The sequence below is a fragment of the Bombina bombina genome, chromosome 3 (genome assembly GCF_027579735.1).
Source record: "Bombina bombina isolate aBomBom1 chromosome 3, aBomBom1.pri, whole genome shotgun sequence".
NCBI lineage: Eukaryota > Metazoa > Chordata > Amphibia > Anura > Bombinatoridae > Bombina > Bombina bombina.
The window spans coordinates 489,229,373-489,250,104 of record NC_069501.1 but is presented as its reverse complement, the minus strand read 5'-3'; the positions used below and the strand labels follow the sequence as shown (position 1 = coordinate 489,250,104).

Here is a 20,732-nt window from a genome sequence, read left to right as displayed (position 1 = left end):
GTTCTGTGTGCCGCGCTGTGTTCAGAGCTGACAGGCTTAGGGAGTGACTATACAGCGTTCCGGCCGCAAGTTACTCTGAGGTCTGTGTGCCGCGCTGTGTTCAGAGCTGACAGGCTGAGGGAGTGGAGACGAGCAGAGAGAGCGGCTGTGTGAGAGCAACACAGCAGGGAAAGAGTTTGTAAGTTCGTGCAAAATATGTACAGTGATATGGTATGAGTCTCTAAAGTGAGTCCTTATCTGAGTTGATCTTTCTCTTTGCTGGAATACAGTATAACTACCGGTGCAACAAGATTAGATCCGTTGTAATCAGCAGGAATAGGTTTAGTGGGTGACGGTTAGAAGGCTTCAAGGAGTTATATGAATTAAGGATTCAATCCAAATGTTGTTATAATCCAGAGTAACCCAGAGGGATCAGCTTCTTTGAGAAATAGTGTAAGCCTTAAGATAGTAGTTCCTTTACTCTGAGAGGTAATATCAGAGCAAGAGTAGTTGTATGAATACAGCTAGTAATCACAATACTGAAGCAACAGGAAGGGCGTGTCCAAGGTTTAAATAACCTTGCAAGGTGAGTGAGCAGGTAAATTAAAGGGCCAGCAGGAATAAGGTTAAATCCATGACACCTGGTCCAGATTTAGCAAAGGGGACAGATCTGAGTAATCCCCGTTCCATTGACTTAGCATGCATAGTTGCAGCGGTCTGAGATGTAGGCGCGCAAATGGCACTATGTCCATTGCCGCGACCATTAAGCCGATCACTTCCATGCACTGAGCTACTGATGGGCTTGGAATGGAGTGAAGGACACGGCAAGCATTGAGAAGCTTTGATAACCTGGACTCCGTCAGGTAAATCTTCATCTCTACAGAGTCTATAAGAGTCCCTAGAAAAGGGACCCTTGTGAGTGGTAACAGAGAACTCTTTTCCACGTTCACTTTCCACCCATGCGACCTCAGAAAAACTAGAACTATCTCTGTATGAGACTTTGCATTTTGAAAACTTGACGCTTGTATCAGAATGTCGTCTAGGTACGGAGCCACTGCTATGCCTCGTGGTCTTAGTACCGCCAGAAGAGAGCCCAGAACCTTTGTAAAAATTCTCGGGGCCGTAGCTAACCCGAAGGGAAGCGCTACAAACTGGTAATGCCTGTCTAGAAAGGCAAACCTTAGGTACCGATAATGATCTTTGTGAATCGGTATGTGAAGGTAGGCATCCTTTAAATCCACTGTGGTCATATATTGACCCTCTTGGATCATGGGTAGGATGGACCGAATGGTTTCCATCTTGAACGATGGAACCCTTAGGAATTTGTTTAAGATTTTTAAATCTAAGATTGGTCTGAAGGTTCCCTCTTTCTTGGGAACCACAAACAGATTTGAATAAAACCCTTGCCCCTGTTCCGTCCGCGGAACTGGGTGGATCACTCCCATCACTAAGAGGTCTTGTACACATTGTAGAAATGCCTCTTTCTTTACTAGGTTTGTTGATAACCTTGACAGATGAAACCTCCCTTGTGGAGGAGAAGTTTTGAAATCCAGAAGGTATCCCTGAGATATAATCTCCAACGTCCAGGGATCCTGTACATCTCTTGCCCAAGCCTGGGCGAAGAGAGAGAGTCTGCCCCCCACTAGATCCGTCTCCGGAAAGGGGGCCCTGACTTCATGCTGTCTTAGGGGCGGAAGTAGGCTTTCTGGCCTGCTTGCCCTTGTTCCATGACTGGTTGCCTTTCCAACCCTGTCTGTAACGAGCAGTAGTTCCTTCCTGTTTTGGAGCGGAGGAAGTCGATGCTGCTCCTGCCTTGAAATTACGAAAGGCACGAAAATTAGACTGTTTGGCCTTCGATTTGGCCCTGTCCTGAGGAAGGGTGTGGCCCTTACCTCCAGTAATGTCAGCAATAATTTCCTTCAAGCCGGGCCCGAATAAGGTCTGCCCTTTGAAAGGAATGTTTAGTAATTTAGACTTAGAAGTTACATCTGCTGACCAGGATTTAAGCCAAAGCGCTCTGCGCGTCTGTATGGCGAATCCGGAATTTTTAGCCGTAAGTTTGGTTAAATGCACTACGGCATCTGAAACAAACACATTAGCCAGCTTAAGGGTTCTAATCTTGCTCAGAGACTCATCCAATGGTGCTGTGCGAATCGCCTCTTCCAGAGACTCAAACCAGAATGCCGCTGCAGCAGTGACAGGCGCAATGCATGCAAGAGGCTGTAATATAAAACCTTGTTGAATAAACATTTTCTTAAGATAACCCTCTAATTTTTTATCCATTGGATCTGAGAAAGCACAGCTATCCTCCACCGGGATAGTGGTACGCTTGGCTAAAGTAGAAACTGCTCCCTCCACCTTAGGGACCGTCTGCCATAAGTCTCGTGTGGTGGCGTCTATAGGGAACATTTTTCTAAATATCGGAGGAGGGGAAAAAGGCACACCGGGTCTATCCCACTCCTTACTAATAATCTCTGTAAGCCTCTTTGGTATAGGAAAAACGTCAGTACACACCGGCACCGCGTAGTATTTATCCAGCTTACATAATTTCTCTGGGATTGCCACCGTGTCACAATCATTCAGAGCTGCTAACACCTCCCCTAGCAACACGCGGAGGTTCTCAAGCTTAAATTTAAAATTTGAAATTTCTGAATCCGGTCTCCCCGAATCAGAACCGTCACCCACAGAATGAAGCTCTCCGTCCTCATGTTCTGCAAATTGTGACGCAGTATCAGACATGGCTCTCGTGTCATCGGCGCGCTCTGTCCTTAACCCAGAACTGTCGCGCTTGCCTCTTAACTCTGGCATATTGTATAATACTTCTTTCATAACATTAGCCATATCATGTAAAGTGATTTGTAAGGGCCTTGATGTACTTGGCGCCTCAATCTCACGCACCTCCCGAGCGGGAGACGAAGGTACTGACACGTGAGGAGAGTTAGACGGCATAACTGCCCCCTCGTTGTCTGGTGATAATTTTTTAAGCGGTACAGATTGATTTTTCAAAGTAACATCAATACAATTGGTACACATATTTCTATTGGGCTCCACAACGGCTTTTAAACATAATGAACAAGCAGATTCCTCTGTATCAGACATGTTTAAACAGACTAGCAATGAAGCTAGCAAGCTTGGAAAATACTTTCAATAAGTTTGCAAGCAATATAAAAAACGCTGCAGCGCTTTTAAAAAACACAGTTGAGTAACAAAAAAATAATTCAGTTATAGTCAACAATTCTTTAAATGCATTAATTAGCAGAGGATTGCACCCATTAGCAACCAGATGATTAACCCCTCAGTACCCAAAAAAACGGATATCAAATTAATATTAAACGTTTTTATCACAGTCTAACACACCGTCACAGGTCTGCTGTGACTGATTACCTCCCTCAAAAAACGAATTTTGAAGACCCCTGAGCTCTCTAGAGACGTCCTGGATCAAGGAGGAAGAAGCAGGAAGACTGTGCTAGAATTTTAACTGCGCAACAAGGCGCTAAAAAGAGGCCCCTCCCGCTCATTTACAACAGTGGGAGACCTGATATAACGGTTTCTATGCAGAAATATACGTTAGCCATGTGGAAAAAAATTCATGCCCAAATGATTTATCACCAAAGTACCTCACAAAACGAATAACATGCCAGTAAATGTTTTGAAAATAAACTTCTTTAAATGTCATGCAAAGTTATTACTAAGCCTGCAACCAGTCGCTACCACTGCAGATAAGGCTTAAGCATTATTTCAGTATTAACAGTATTTTCACAGTCAAATTCTAGTCCCTATAAAATAACTCTACTGTGCATACATTTATCAGCCTGATACCAGTCACTACTACTGCATTTAAGGCTGTACTTACATCATACGGGTAACAGCAGTATTTTCTTAGTCAATTCCATTCCCAGAAAATATTGTACTGCACATACCTCATTTGCGGTGGACCCCACATGCTATTCCCATGTTCTGAAGTTACCCCACTCCTCAGAATGTCGAGAACAGCCAGTGGATCTTAGTTACGCCTGCTAAGATCATAGAAAACGCAGGCAGTTTCTTCTTCCAAATACTGCCTGAGATAGAAAAACAGCACACTCCGGTGCCATTTAAAATAAACTTTTGATTGAAGAATAATTAAGTAAAAACTCCAACTCCTCCCGCGACCTCCTTCTTTGTTGAGGGTTGCAAGAGAATGACTGGATATGACATGTGAGGGGAGGAGCTATATAGCAGCTCTGCTTGGGTGATCCTCTTGCAACTTCCTGTTGGGGAGGAGAATATATCCCATAAGTAATGGATGACCCGTGGACTGAACACACTTAACAAGAGAAATGGTTCTTTTCAAATTATTTTAAGTTTCTTTTTTTTTTTTTAACTAGCTTAATTGAAACATAAAAGAAAATAATACAAAAGACCTAAAGATATAACAAACAATGATTTGAAGATACTTGAGCTCCCCTATTGTCATTGGCAGGATCGCTTCCAATAAACCATAACAAAGTCTATATAAAAACAAAATGTATATAAAAATAGTATAGGTTAAACATTTCTTGTTCAGAAAAAACAGAATTTATGTTTACCTGATAAATTTCTTTCTCTACGGTGTGTCCGGTCCACAGCTTCATCCTTACTTGTGGGATATTCTCATTCCCTACAGGAAATGGCAAAGAGAGCACACAGCAAAAGCTTTCCATATAGCCCCCCCTCTGGCTCCGCCCCCCAGTCATTCGACCGACGGTTAGGAGAAAAAGGAGAAACTATAAGGTGCCGTGGTGACTGTAGTGTACAGAAAATAAAAATTTTAAACCTGACTAAAAGCCAGGGCGGGCCGTGGACCGGACACACCGTAGGAGAAAGAAATTTATCAGGTAAACATAAATTCTGTTTTCTCCTACATTGGTATGTCCAGTCCACGGCTTCATCCTTACTTGTTGGAACCAATACCAAAGCTTTAGGACACGGATGAAGGGAGGGAACAAGTCAGGTAACCTAAACGGAAGGCACCACAGCTTGCAAAACCTTTCTCCCAAAAACAGCCTCCGAAGAAGCATAAGTATCGAATTTGTAAAATTTGGCAAAAGTATGCAGAGAAGACAAAGTTGCTGCCTTACAGATCTGTTCAACAGATGCCTCAGAAGCCACAGCTCCAGTAGAGTGAGCTGTAATTCGTTCAGGAGGCTGCCGTCCGGCAGTCTCATAAGCCAATCGGATGATGCTTTTCAGCCAAAAGGAAAGAGGTAGCAGTAGCTTTCTGCCCTCTCCTCTTACCAGAATAAACGACAAACAAGGATGATGTCTGTCTGAAATCCTTTGTTGCTTCTAAATAGAATTTTAAAGCACGGACCACATCTAGGTTGTGTAACAAACGTTCCTTCTTCGAAACTGGATTCCCTTAGTCACTATGTCCGCCACCCTCTTGGGTATCGGAAAAGCATCAGCGTGCACTGGGACCTCTAAGAATTTGTCCATTTTGCACAACTTCTCTGGAATCACCAAAGAATCACAATCATCAAGAGTAGCTAGCACCTCCTTAAGCAGGGCACGGAGATGGTCTAGCTTAAATTTAAATGCCACGATATCAGGTTCTGCCTGCTGAGAAATTTTTCCTGAATCAGAAATTTCTCCCTCAGACAGACCCTCCCTCACTGCCAACTCAGATTGATGTGAGGGTATAACAGATAAATTATCGTCAGCGCCTACTTGCTCATCCTCTGTATTTAAAACTGAGCAATCACGCTTTCTGGGAAATGCTGGCAGTTTGGATAAAAGAGCTGCTATAGAATTATCCATTACTGCTGTTAATTGCTGCATAGTAACAAGCATTGGCGCGCTAGATGTACTAGGTATCGCCTGTGCGGGCAAAACTGGTGTTGGGCATCTTATTAAATGTGACAGTACTGTCCTTACTTTGCTTGGACGCCATGGCACAATTTGCACATACATTTAAAGGAGGTACACACAGAACATATGCTATCTGAGGGTACAGACATGTTAGAAAGATTTAGGCAGACTATTAATGCAATAAAAACAATTTTAAACAAAACCATTACTGTCTCTTTAAATAATAAAAAGAGCACACTTTATTTCTGAATGTTTGAAAAACTATGAAAGAAATATCCGATCTTTATGAAATTTACACCCCAGTGTCTTAATGCTTTGAAAGTATTGCACACCAAATTTCAAGTCTCTAAACCCTTAAATGAGCAAACCGGAGCTAATAGTTCAATTTACCGGTTTAAACACACTACAGTCCCTGCCACAGACTTTGCTGCGGCTTTTACCTTCCTTAGGGGTTATTCACCACAGAAATAAGACTTCCTGAGTCCTTTTCTCAGCCACAGGACCCTCTCATGTGAAGCTGCATGCACTGCCTATAGAAGGTAACTGCACAACTGAGGCGCGAAAATGAGGCCTCCTCCCTCTGCATACCAGAGTGAAGGGGCCTTTCTGACTAGATTAGGCGTCTAAACAACTGCCAGACGCAAATAAACGTTCCCAAAAGTGTTTCAAAGTTCACAAAACACTCCAAATGTCATATAAATATGATATAAATAAATCGATTTAGCCCACAATAGTGTCAACCAGCATAGAGCCCAATTTATAAGCCTTAATTCTGTTACTGAGTCTAAGAAAATGGCTTACCGATCCCATAAGGGAAAACTGACAGTCTTCTAGCATTACTGGGTCTTGTTAGAAAAGAGACTGGTCATACCTGAAGCAGATAAGTCTGCAAACTGTTCCCCCCAACTGAAGTTCTCTGGTTTCAACAGTCCTGCGTGGGAACAGCAATGGATTTTAGTTACTGGTGCTAAAATCATACTCCTCTATTAACAGAAATCTTCATCACTTTCTGTTGTAGAGTAAATAGTACAAACCGGCACTATTTTAAAATAACAAACTCTTGATAGAAGAAATAAAACTACAACTAACACCACATACTCTTTACCATCCCCGTGGAGATGCTACTTGTTCAGAGTGGCAAAGAGAATGACTGGGGGGCGGAGCCAGAGGGGGGGCTATATGGACAGCTTTTGCTGTGTGCTCTCTTTGCCATTTCCTGTAGGGAATTAGAATATCCCACAAGTAAGGATGAAGCCGTGGACCGGACACACAAATGTAGGAGAAATACTCCGGAATCATACCTTTTGCAATAGCTCTTTGTTCCCATATAATTTGTGTGAGCTATGGCCAAATACTATGGGCTCCATTTAATAAGTTGCAGATGCAGCTTTGGAGCGCCTTTATTGCAGCCAATAGTAAAGAATCAACCCGGTTGGACTTGTACCGGGGTGCTTTTAATCTGCCAACTCAGAGCTGACATAGGTTTGGAAGCAGCGATCTAACGACTGCTTCCAAACCTATAAACCAGCTCTGAGCTTGCGGATTAAAATCAACCCAGACAAATCTGACCAGAGTAATTGACAGCCCCTGCTCACACACGATTGGCTGTTTGCGAGCAGGCGGCATTGCACAAAGAGGTGAACAGGGTCAAATGAAGGCAACAGGTTCAGGGAAGCAAAACTTGTTCTTCAGAACATTCTTAAATGGGGCCCTATGTTGTAACTCTAAAACTGTATTTAAAGGGAAAGACTACAGTTATGAAGTTACATTTCCCATGTGTCTAAAATAATTTAGAATTTCCTGTTCCTTTAATAGTTCCATTATTTTAAAGCATTCACAAAGATGTTCTGTTTCAGTGCTTTAGAATAGTCTGTAACTTACTATTGAAGTATTCTCCCAAGGACCTATTTAATGGGCACACCACCCGATTGATTTTACTTACATCTCACCTTAAATTTAAGCCAATATTAATCTAAAATGAGCTAATATTAATTTGTTCCGTGTTTTTTGCAAATTATCATTAACTCACTATAATAAATTATGCAATTTGTGCTTTTAATAGCTTAAGTAATATTTATAAATAACAGAAAATGTTATAAATATTGCAATTTATGTATTAATCTGCCCCTAACCAGCTACTTGATAATGCCACCCATCTGGTAAGAATACTGCATTTGCAACTGCCCAAATGTAAAGGGACATGTTACCAAAATGCTGAATCACCTAAAAAAAGCAGTAAGTCTGTAAAATGCTGACTAGAAAATATAACATCTTTGTGATAAATAAAAAATATCTCTGTATAAAAAAGGAAGTTGCTTCACCTCAAAATTTCTCAGTAGCCACATCCTATTGTAAAGAGACTATAAGCAGCCAATAAGGAAGCTTGTCCCGTGACATAAAAGGGAGAGTGCATTTGGCATATGCAGGCACAGTACATTTAGTTCCTTCCTCAGAAATTTAGTATGAAATGTTGCAAGATCATGGTGAAATACCAAAAGATCACAGTCAACCGAACTGTAAACTCAGCACTGATGATGCAAATTTGCTGTTTTTTTGTTTTGTTTTTTTGTTTTAAAAAAAGAGTAGCTGAAAGATAACTGTAAACAGAGCACTTACTCTGTTGAAATGAGAAAAGTTTGAGATAAAATATCTTCCTTTTTTGTATAAAAGATATCCATGCAATATTTTCTAACTCATCTTTTTAAATACTCTGTATATGCTGTATTGCCCTCCAGTGATTAATCAAATGGGTAACAATATGGGTCACAATATTATAAATGTAGTAGCATTTTTTTTCTACTCCCCTCTGATAAATGATTAAAAAATACCATTAAAGGGACATAATACTCATATGCTAAATGACTTGAAAGCTAACAAGAAAATATCACCTATATATTTTACCTCAAATTTCTTCAGCTCACTAGAGTAAGTGCTGAGTAAACCATTATATTTCAGCTGCTGTCCAGTTGCAAGTTGAAAAAACAAAACAAACAAAAAATAAAATAAAAAATAGCCAAGCAGCATCAGCAGTGCTGAGGTAATGCTTTGCCTTTGCTGTGATCTCATGAGATGTTTATAGAACTTACTTAAACTGAATAGAAAAATAACATGACTGTGCCTGCACATGCCGGATGCACACTCCCTAGAAAGTCCTGGGACAAGTATCCTGACTGGCTGCTTAAAGCTTTTTTTCTAGTGGGGTGTGAATACTTAGGAAATTTGAGGTAAAATATCTTCCTTTTTTACAGTGATGTTCAGATGATATTTTCTAATCCGCCTTTTACAGCTATGCTGCATCACTTACATGTGTTTGAACATTTAGGTATCATGTCCCTTTAATAGTAGTATGATAAGCACCTCTGTTTTGAGTTCTTCCTCGTCTTCTGCTGTTGCTTTGCGCAACTTCGCTAGCTTCTTCAAACCACCGAGACAGCATGTCGGACATTCTTTGCATTAATGTTGCATTGGTACTTTGATCACCTAAAATACATGAAAACTAGCTTATTATCAAGTTTTTCTTCAAAACACTTTTTTTTTCTTTTCTTGTAGGCCTCAGGCTATTTAAAATACATGTTTCACAAAAATAATAGAAGGGTGTTATAAAGGGGTTTCCTGTAACACATCTAGGTTAGTATTAAAGTGAAGGTAAACAAAAAGGTTCTATTCTAAATAATTTTACAAATTCATCCAAATAAATATCACTTTCATTCATCAAAATCTATAAATCTTTATATTACCAACAATATCCTATATTATTGTCATCAACTCGGCTAGCCGAAAATCAACCCGTAATTTATTTATTTTTTATAAACAACGATCACGTTGTTTAGCCAACCAATTGATTCTTTGGCCGTTAGGCGGCCGTCAATTTACGTCATCTTGGTATGGTTCCTGATGCGCATGCGTAACATTTTTTACATCCAGTTCCCAAGCGCGCGCGTTCACGTTTCGCGCATGCGCATTATCCACTAGTTATTGTAGGCATTGTTTTGACCGCATCAACCGAGATTAACGCATGCGCAAAGAAGAGAGTCTAAAAATGATGCGCATGCGCGGTTTATCGAGGCTCGATGTGCACGAGCTGAGTAGATACGTATAGAGCGGGTGGGACCGCTCTATACGTCATAGTATCCGAAACCAGGAAATGGTGAATGGGAGGAGAATCGTAAGGGAACGTAAGAAAAATCTAGATATAAAATTACATAAATGAATAATTTTTTTTAGAAAAAAAAGCTAGCGACTTGATTAATAGTGAAAGAATTATAAATACGATTGATGGCTGCTAAAACTTTACCTTCACTTTAAGTTTAAAACAAAATAATGATGAAATCAAAGTGTATGAGAGGGCAAAAGAAAAAAATGGCATAAGGTGAGGAAAGAATCAAGATTGTGGACACGCATAATGAAAAGGGACATGAACCCCAATTTTTTTGCATTCATGATTTAGATAGGAGCATGTAATTTTTAACAACTTTCCAATTTACTTCTATTGTCTAATTTGTTTCATTCGTTTGGCATCCTTTGTTTAAAAGGATACCTAGGTAGGCTCAGAAGCTGCTGATTGGTGGCTGCACATATATGCCTCATGTTATTGGCTCACACAATGTCCCAGATGCAGAACTTTTTTTCACTTTCTGCGATGAGATTTGTTTAGTGAATTTTTTTTTTTTTCTGCAGGTTATTTTTAAATTCAATTTTAAATTAGGCAGTTACACTAAAGCACCAGTTAAATTGCAGTGTGTTGGTTAACTAGATAATAAAGCAATTTTAAAAGTTTTATAATATATTGCAGCAGTTGAAAATTGCATTGCAAATGAGCTGCAGACAAAACAAATAAATTGTAAAAAGTCTCTTGAATAAATTTTGTTTCCTTTTCTCTTAGTCTAACATAGAAATGTAGTAATAAAAAAAAGATGCGTTGCTCATAAGAATGTCTTACATTCAGAAAAAAAATGCTTTGCATACTGGGAAAGGCTAGTTGGCGGGTTTGAAAAAAATCTGAGCCAGTCAACAATCAATGAGCTGCTGCTTTGCAGCTCTCCTGCATATTTCACTGTTCACTTCAAACAGCACTTTGCTGTGGATGCACTGTGTTAATGAAAACTTACACAGTGCAGCCAGAACACAGCTCTGTTTGAAGAGAACAGCCTGACGTGAAGCAGAGCTGCAAAGTTAAAGCAGTAACAGTTCCTGCATGTGTCCTGTTCATTCTGCAGACATGCTGCATTTTCTGCGATGACATCTCAGATCACTGTATGTTCTGCCTTGGGGCACAATGTGTTCAGCTGGATCTCAGTAGAGCATCACTGCTTCTTCAACAGAGGATACCAAGAGAAATAAGCAATATAAATACAAGTACATTGGAACATAGTTTAAAATTGTACACTCTATCTGGATCATGAAAGAAAAATTGTGGGTTTCATGTCCCTTTAAAGGAGGGAGAAAGAAGAGGGAATACATGAATTATAATATATAAAGAACACAAATAGAGGTAGAAAGGAAAACAGAATGTACCTATATGCCCAAGATATTGGAATATTACATTCAGTATAGCAAAATATAGCATTGATTGGCACAAAAACAAATGCTGCATGTTCTGTAATATGAAAATCCGAACCATTTGCCCCATGAAATGACATATTTGCTGATCACAATTAGACACATGTTGAAATATAGTAAAGAAAATAAAAATTCCTATCAATATATTTAAACACTTGTCTATACCCTCTCTGTCACGTTCACTCTCAGGTCTTGCTCGTGGTCCAGTGTCAGACCAATCTCCCCGTAACCTTAGACGTTTAACAGGAGGCTGTCGTGCCTTTATGAGGGAAGAAAAAGCAAAAAAAACTGTAAACAATTAAATCAAGGGCAATAATAAAACGACATGAAAGGCACAATTGTACTTCTATGATTCAGATGTTTTTAACAGTGTTATATAGTTTTGAACACTAGATGAAACCTGGAGTAAATTGCAAAGGTTTTTAAAAACATAAATTATGCTCACCTGATAATTTAATTTCCATCGAGGGGAGGAGAGTCCACGGCTTCATTCATTACTGTTGGGAATTAAAAACCTGGCCACCAGGAGGAGGCAAAGACACCCCAGCCAAAGGCTTTAATACCTCCCCCACTCCCCTCATCCCCCAGTCATTCTGCTGAGGGAACAAGGAACAATAGGAGAAACATCAGGGTATAAATGGTGCCAGAAGATGAATTAAACTTAAGTCCGCCCATCAGAGATACGGTTGGGAGCCGTGGACTCTCTTCCCCTCGATGGAAATGAAATTATCAGGTAAGCATGATTTATTTTTTCCATCTAAAGGGGAGGAGAGTCCACGGCTTCATTCATTACTGTTGGGAACATATACCCAAGCTCTAGAGGACACTGAATGAAAACAGGAGGGTAAAAGGCGGACCCTAATCTGAGGGCACCACAGCCTGCAAAACCTTTCTCCCAAAAATAGCTTCACACAGAAGCAAAAACGTCAAATTGGTAAAACTTTGCAAAAGTGTGTAAGGAGGACCAGGTAGCCGCCTTACAAATTTGCTCCATAGAGGCCTCATTCTTGACGAAGCCACAGCTCTAGTTGAATGAGCCGTGATCCTCTGAGGAGGCTTATGTCCCGCTGTCTCAAAGGCCAAGCGAATCAAGCTCCTCAACCAAAAGGACAAAGAAGTAGAAGAGGCTTTCTGCCCCTTGCGCTTCCCTTAATACATCACAAAAATAGATGTAGACTGTCTGAAATCCTTTATGGACAGAAGATAGAACTTTAAGGCACGAACCACATCCAGGTAAAGAAGGAGCCTCTCCTTAGAAGAAGAAGGGTTAGGACATAAAGAAGGAACAACTATTTCCCCATTGATGTTACGGTTAGACACCACCTTGGGAAGAAACCCCAAACCAGTGCGAACCAGATAAGGATGCTCACAATGCAAGTCAGCCAGTTCAGATACTCTGCGTGCTGATGCAATAGCCAAAAGGAAATGAACCTTCCAGGACAGAATCTTAATGTTAATGGAGTGCATAGGCTCAAACCAAACCTTCTGCAATACCTTAAGGACCAAGTTTAAGCTCCATGGAAGGGCAGACTGTCTAAAGACAGGCCTGATTCTAGACAGAGCCTGAACAAAAGATTGTATGTCAGGGAGCTCAGCGAGTCTCCTATGCAACAAGACTGATAACGCCGAAATCTGTCCCTTTAAGGAACTGGCGGCAAGACCCTTCTCCAAACCCTCTTGGAGAAAAGACAGAATCCTGGATACCTTCACCTTATGCCAAGGATATCCATGCTTCTCACACAAGGACAAGTAAGTCCTCCACACCTTATGGTAGATGCGACGAGTGACTGGCTTCCTTGACTAAATAAGTGTATCAATCACACTTTCAGAAAAGCCTCTCTTGGCCAAGACTAGGCGTTCAATCTCCACGCAGTCAGCCTCAGAGAATCAAGATTTTGATGTTGAAAAGGACCCTGTTCCAGCAGATCCCTGCGACAGGGTAACCTCCACTAAGAGAGGATGACATGCCCACCAGATCCGCAAACCATGTCCTCCGCGGCCATGATGTAACAATCAGAATGGCCAAAGCTTGCTCCTGTTTGATCCGTGCCACTACACGAGGTAGAAGTGGTAACGGTGGAAAAATGTAAGCTAGGCTGAACCCCCAAGGTACCACCAAGGCATCTATCATCTCTGCCTGGGTATCCCTTGACCTCAACTCGTATCGGGGTAGCTTGCAATTGAGTCTGGATGCCATGAGATCTATGTCAGGCGATCCCCACCTGAGACAAATCTCCGCAAACACTTCGGGTGGAGAGACCAGTCCCCCGGATGGAAGGATTGCCTGCTTAGAAAATCTGCTTCCCAGTTGTCCACACATAGAATGTGAATCACTGAGAGCGAGCAGCTGTGGGACTCGACCCACTCAAAGATCCGAGACCGCTCCCTCATGGCTAGGGAGCTCCTCATACCCCCCCAAGATGTTGATGTAAGCCACCGAGGTAACGATGTCGGTCTGGAATCTGATGAAGCTGAACAACCCCAGAGGAGGCCATGCCTTCAGAGCATTGTAGATTTCTCGGAGTTCCAGTATATTTATCGGAAGGAGAGACTCCTCCTGGGTCCATTTTCCTTGTGCCATCCTGGCACCCAAACAGCTCCCCAGCCTGCCAGACTTGCATCCGTGGTCACAATCTCCCAGGACGGTCTCAAGAAGGATGTCCCCATGGACAGTTGCTCCGGACGGATCCACCAAGAGAGGGAGATCCGAGTCCGAGCATCCATGGATATCTGCTGTGAGAGAACTGAATGATCACTGTTTCACTGTCTTCAACACGCACAATTGAAGAGGTCTGAGATGGAACCTGGCGAATGGAATAACGTCTATGCTGGAAATGGAAACGATGAGTCTGATCACCTCCATACACTGAGCCACGAGGATGCAATCTTCCTGCGTTGATGGTCTGTGAGAAATATTTTCATGGACATAGAGTCTATTATCGTGCCCAGGAACTCCACACTGTTGCTGGGAACTGGGAACTCTTTCCCGAGTTGATTTTCCAACCGTTAGATTGGAGCAAAAAAGAAGAGCCCTCGAATGATCCTTTGCAAGACTGAGCAACGGCGCCTGGAATAGGATGTCATCCAGATAGGCCACCACAGCAATGCCTCTGGCTTTGGCCACTGCAAGTAGTGCCCCCAGAACCTTCGTGAAGACTCTCGGGGCTGCACCAGACCAAAGGGGAGGGCCACAAACTGGAAGTGTTGGTCCAGAAACGCAAATCTTAGGAACTTGAAGTGGTCCCTGTGAATTGACACATGAAGGTAAGCATCCTTCAAGTATATAGTTGTCATGAACTGTCCCTCTTGAACTAGGGGCAGAATAGATCTGATCGTTTCCATTTTGAACGATGAAACACTCAGAAACTTGTTTAAACACTTTAGGTCCAAAATTGGGCGGAACACGCCCTCTTTCTTTGGAAGAACAAAAAGATTTCACTAGTACCCTAGACCCCTTTCTGCTTGGTGTACTGGTACAATAACGCAGAGAGAGGAGAGATCCCTTGCACACTCTAGTGTGTTGAAACATCTTCCTTAACATGTTTTCCAACTTTTTATCCATGGGCTCTTTAAACGACAAACTATCCTCGAGAGGAATAGTTGTCCGCTTCGCGAGCGTGGAGATAGCACCATCCACCTTAGGGACAGTACCACACAACTCAAGCTGAGAGTCCGGAACGGGGAACAGTTTCTTAAAGGAAGAAGAAGGGGAAAAGGAAGAACCTAATCGCTCCCATTCATTCTTTTTTTTTTTTTTTTTTTTTTTTTTTATTGAGGAAATTCAAAATAAACATCACAGTATACAGTGCAATATAAACAGGTTACTTTCAAAACAGCTCTTGTAAGTCAGTACGTATCATTTAAAATTGATGGGTGTATAAAAAGTAGTGTTACATAGAACCCATCCAGATAAAGCATAATTTCAAACATATAAAAAGTGATATTGTGTAATATTTCTATGGCAACACCATCTTAATCTAAACCAATATTAAATCTTACTGGCACTAACAACCTGTATCTTCCTCGTTTTTTCTTATATAGGGAAGGGGCTTATATGGGCCGCTGAATTGTATCAAATATATAATAAAGAATGGGAAAATGCGAGGGAATCTGTGTTCCTTAGTTTACATTAGTAAACATATACTAAGGGAGAACCCTTAGGGGGGAATACGGAGCCAAACTACTTATGGAGCAAGATCAGTCAAGTGGAATTGTAAGGGTAGGGACTCTACAGCAGATAGAAGTAACTTAGTATGTTCCCTGTCTATATCCTGGATATATAGTCCTAAAATATATCACATGTGGCATGTAAAATATTGAGTTCCCCTGTTTAGGAAGAGCTCAGGTAAATAAAAATGAACATATAGCCTGGCCTGTATATCACCCTGTAGATATATAGCTAACAGTAGTACTTATATCTGCAGCACCTAAAAATAAATGTATACTATAGTTGAACTATACTAAAGCTAGGACTAGAATTGGCTACAGTATAGTTATATAGGGAGAAACATTTGTTGTATTGTTTAAATCCTCCCTATTTCTTTATATACATATAAACAGGGGAAATCATACTTGAAAGTTGCATATCACTGTTAAAACCTGAGTTCAGTAACAAAACTAGATGAGGCAAGGTTAACAATTGGGATTCGGCAGTTACATGCATTCCTGTCAATAAAAAATAACTTATGTGGACATGCCGCCTCGGCCGCTGGAGGCATGCCCCTTGGCACAGGTCAGGGGTTTTAAATGGGTGAGGGCATATAGAAAGACATGTTAGAAATATGTTACTGGGCAGATAGTTTCAAACAACTGCGAAGTAAGCAAGGTAATGGAGGGGAAGATATAGTTTACACTCTAACATGCAACAGTAACAATAGTGCAAAAAAGAGACCTCAGTAATATAGTAGGATAATAAGGCATTCTAGGAGATATCATATGGTATACTGTAGTAAGGAGACACAACTTGTCATCACCTCAATGTCAATTACTCCTAAATGCACATATAAGACACTAGACTGAACAAAAATTGTCCTGACCCATCCTCTGACACATAATTGCAATATAAATGACATTAGGCTCCTTATTACTCTGATGAAGCGCATGTGCCCATGCGCGAAACGCGTTAGATGGAGCTCACCTAACCTGTTGTAAGCCTGCATTGCAATAAACTCCATTACTGACCCTGGGACTCAGCTTCCTTTTTCCTCATTTCATACTTATTACTAGGCTCCATAACTTGAAACTGATAGCTCCAGTTAGGTCAGGATGAAAAACTGAGTACCTATTATAAATTGCTAGCTAGCCAAACAGAATTTAAAATGCTACTTAACATGTTTAATTTACAACTGCAGAATAGCCTAAATAACCTCCATTTGTCTAAAGAACACATGTGTAAAGCTATAAACAGTAGTAGCTAACAAATAGCAGTGGGCACTAGCCGATATCATCCACGTTATGGAAACAGGAAAAGGAGCATGCAGCAACAAGACAGAGAATTCCTATATGCCTATACTGCCATCTAGAGGGCTAGAGGGAAAGTAAGCTGCATATTAAAATAAGTGAAATCTCTTTTGTTATTATCGGGACTCAGGAGTATGTAGAAGAAATCTGTAATATGCATTAATCCTCAGTCTAAATCTCCTATATGGGGAACAATAAATCTCGAGTAGGATATGTTAGAACAGAACAACATGTTGAATTAAATGCAAAACAATCAAATCAGTAAACTGTTTGGGACTCAGTTAATATAGCAGCCTTCGGCACTTGGAGAGAGCTGGGGCATAAGTGTGTTTGAAAGTGTCTCACAGTTATATCAATTAGCGCAGTATCTCAAGGCAGAGTTAATATTGCTGCTCCACTGATACACATTTAACCCTTCTGCAAAATGTAGTGTACAAAGCTAAATAAACATGAGACCGTTATATACAGTGGGTCAGTTTTCTGTAGGACTATAGCTTAAGAGATATGCCCATAACTAGCCTGACATACATAGATATTTCAGTGTAAGCCTATGAGAGGCTAACAAAGCCCCTATGAGAGGCTAACAAAGCATGCCTGGAGGCCATTATATAGTACGCATATTCAGATCAGCGAGAAAACAGTATATGTTAACTGAACTATTATATCAGGGTAATAAACCGGCGTGTTGCACATATCACACTGCTACAGACTTAGCTAAAAAGCATCACATCCACGCATCCACATTCAAACCAAGATCATAAAAATTAAAATATGAAACTCGCAACTAGTTACTTACAAACTGAAGCCGCCATGGTAATCAGGCAATGTGTTGGGGGTGATAGTGTAAGTCCCAGAACGAAGTGACCAAGAACTAAGACATCAGGCATTACTGCCGTCATAAATAACTCAAGTCCTGTCAGCAAAAGTATATAATATGAATCCGAGTGATTAACCACACAGACACTAGGATGTAGTTCCTCTCGAGTGGGGCATATTCACCTATCCCACGCCAGTAGTCCAGAAAACTTGCCCCAAGAGAGCGGCATAGGGTTTCAGTGAAGCCGGCTGGTCTAGCATCTGAGCTGCTTGGAAGCAAATCTCCTGTAGTAGTACAGCCAATACAACACAGTTGACTGCGTTATATCCACATCCATCTACTTCCTCCATGCGGGTCATCCAGAGTGATAGCCCGCGGTCAGCAGTCAAACCGCTAGGGCCCCTCGCTGTCGGTCTCACCATACTGGACAGGTATACTGGGTTGCCCTGTTTATACTCTGGATCTTCTGGTGGGTCAAAATGTTCAGCGTCCTGTTCTCGGGGATCAGCCGTATCCTTTGAGACCTGATCCTGCCATTGTGACTTGTCATTGACCCGCTTTTGTTGGGCCATGGGCAACGTTGCTTCTGGGGTTATTGTCACGGAGACATGATTTTGAAGCTCCCCAGGCTTTTCAATTTGTGTCGAGCCGTCAATGCTTTGAAGCACTGCCAATTCGAATTGTGCAAGAAGTTCGGTCAGTACATGTGCGATGTCCGCCATTACAAATGGTGAAGAGTTTGGTGCAGGGTATCCGTTAGTCATAAGAGTAATAGTCCCCGGAATATAATCTTATATCGCAGACATTTAAAAGGGATAATGTGCGGTGCCACAAACTTCTCTAAATTCTCCCGTTGTCTGTCTTGTATAACAGTGGTGGCTTTATGTATACTTCAGTGATGCTGGTATCAAATGGATTATAAGAGAAATCGTATCTGTGTACTTTGAGGCCCAGGGGCCTACAGGGAAAATATATGCGGCAGCCCCAGCCACGCCATTCACAAGTAGTGTGCGCAGCTCACTTGGAGAGCATAGGTCAGGGTGTCAGTTGATCGCTCCTGTACCTCAAATATATTAAGTCAGGGATCTTAGCTTCCTGAAAAAACAATCTTTGGTAGAATATCTCTTCTTAGTTGCAGATAGAAAGCAAAGTATATAGAATTCATGCAGGAGCTCCTCCAAAACACGTCCTGCCGCTCCAAGCATAAGCTCCGCCCCCCCGCTCCCATTCATTCTTAATAATATTAGTCATCTTAACAGTAACTGGGAAGGCCTGAGACACCACCCTGTCCTCATATACCTTATCAAGCACAGGAATCGCAGGTTCCTCCGTAAGCTTCTGTTCTGGAACCTCCAGAGTAGCAAGCACTTGCTTCAGCAAAAAGCGCAAATTCTCTATCCTAAACCTAAAGTCAGGCTCTTCCGCAGCCGGAGGTTTAGATGACTGACTCCGACCCAGAAGGAGCCTCTTCCGAAAAGTCGGAGTGGGCCTCGTCATCATATAACGCCTCTGATATTTCCATAGGTGTAGACAACCCCTGGGCCGGGCCGTCATGATACGCCCTACGCTTGCGCTTAGCAGAACGTGGTAAGGCATGGTACACTTTCGATACCGCCGTTTGCAGTTGATCCGCAAAATCTGACGGCCAACGAATCTCTCTTGCAGGAGTAATGGTTGGACCCTGGGGCGAGGCATGTGCAATTGGAGATAAATGCAGAGAACGCACCTCACGGGACAGGAAACCCGCAGAGGTGGACGGCTCAGTAGTACTAGACATTAGTTTACTTTTAGATGTCGTAACTTTATTAAGGCATGTGGAACATAGCTGAGCAGGCTGTTCTACCAGAACCTCCTCACAATAAACACAGGAATGAGACCTTGTTAAAGAGGGAGAATCCTCTAACGTGTCAGAGTCCTCCATAGCTTACACTGTTATTACGGACTAGATTAACTTAATAAATAACAGAATTTATGCTTACCTGATAAATTACTTTCTCCAACGGTGTGTCCGGTCCACAGCGTCATCCTTACTTGTGGGATATTCTCTTCCCCAACAGGAAATGGCAAAGAGCCCAGCAAAGCTGGTCACATGATCCCTCCTAGGCTCCGCCTACCCCAGTCATTCGACCGACGTACAGGAGGAAATATGCATAGGAGAAACCATATGATACCGTGGTGACTGTAGTTAGAGAAAATAATTCATCAGACCTGATTAAAAAAACCAGGGCGGGCCGTGGACCGGACACACCGTTGGAGAAAGTAATTTATCAGGTAAGCATAAATTCTGTTTTCTCCAACATAGGTGTGTCCGGTCCACGGCGTCATCCTTACTTGTGGGAACCAATACCAAAGCTTTAGGACACGGATGAAGGGAGGGAGCAAATCAGGTCACCTAAATGGAAGGCACCACGGCTTGCAAAACCTTTCTCCCAAAAATAGCCTCTGAAGAAGCAAAAGTATCAAATTTGTAAAATTTGGCAAAAGTGTGCAGTGAAGACCAAGTCGCTGCCTTACATATCTGGTCAACAGAAGCCTCGTTCTTGAAGGCCCATGTGGAAGCCACAGCCCTAGTGGAATGAGCTGTGATTCTTTCAGGAGGCTGCCGTCCGGCAGTCTCATAAGCCAATCGGATAATGCTTTTAAGCCAAAAAGAAAGAGAGGTAGAAGTTGCCTTTTGACCTCTCCTTTTACCAGAATAAACAACAAACAAAGAAGATGTTTGTCTGAAATCTTTAGTGGCCTCTAAATAGAATTTTAGAGCACGGACTACGTCCAAATTGTGTAACAAACGTTCCTTCTTTGAAACTGGATTCGGACACAAAGAAGGTACAACTATCTCCTGGTTAATATTCTTGTTGGAAACAACTTTCGGAAGAAAACCAGGCTTAGTACGCAAAACCACCTTATCTGCATGGAACACCAGATAGGGCGGAGAACACTGCAGAGCAGATAACTCAGAAACTCTTCTAGCAGAAGAAATTGCAACCAAAAACAAAACTTTCCAAGATAATAACTTAATATCTACGGAATGTAAGGGTTCAAACGGAACCCCTTGAAGAACTGAAAGAACTAGATTAAGACTCCAGGG

At 41.7% G+C, this 20,732-nt stretch overlaps 1 protein-coding gene across 5 annotated transcripts in view; it reads right to left on the bottom strand.

The window, feature by feature from the left end:
• DCAF6 (DDB1 and CUL4 associated factor 6) overlaps window positions 1–20,732 on the bottom strand; it is an 863,174-nt gene that overhangs the window by 535,574 nt on the left and 306,868 nt on the right. For all 5 annotated transcript variants that reach the window (XM_053706826.1, XM_053706828.1, XM_053706829.1 and 2 more), the window contains exons 8-9: window positions 11,533–11,626; window positions 9,166–9,288 (exon numbers count right to left, since the gene is read on the bottom strand). In XM_053706826.1, coding sequence (XP_053562801.1) covers window positions 9,166–9,288; window positions 11,533–11,626 — 217 coding nt within the window. The remainder of the gene's footprint in view (window positions 1–9,165; window positions 9,289–11,532; window positions 11,627–20,732) is intronic.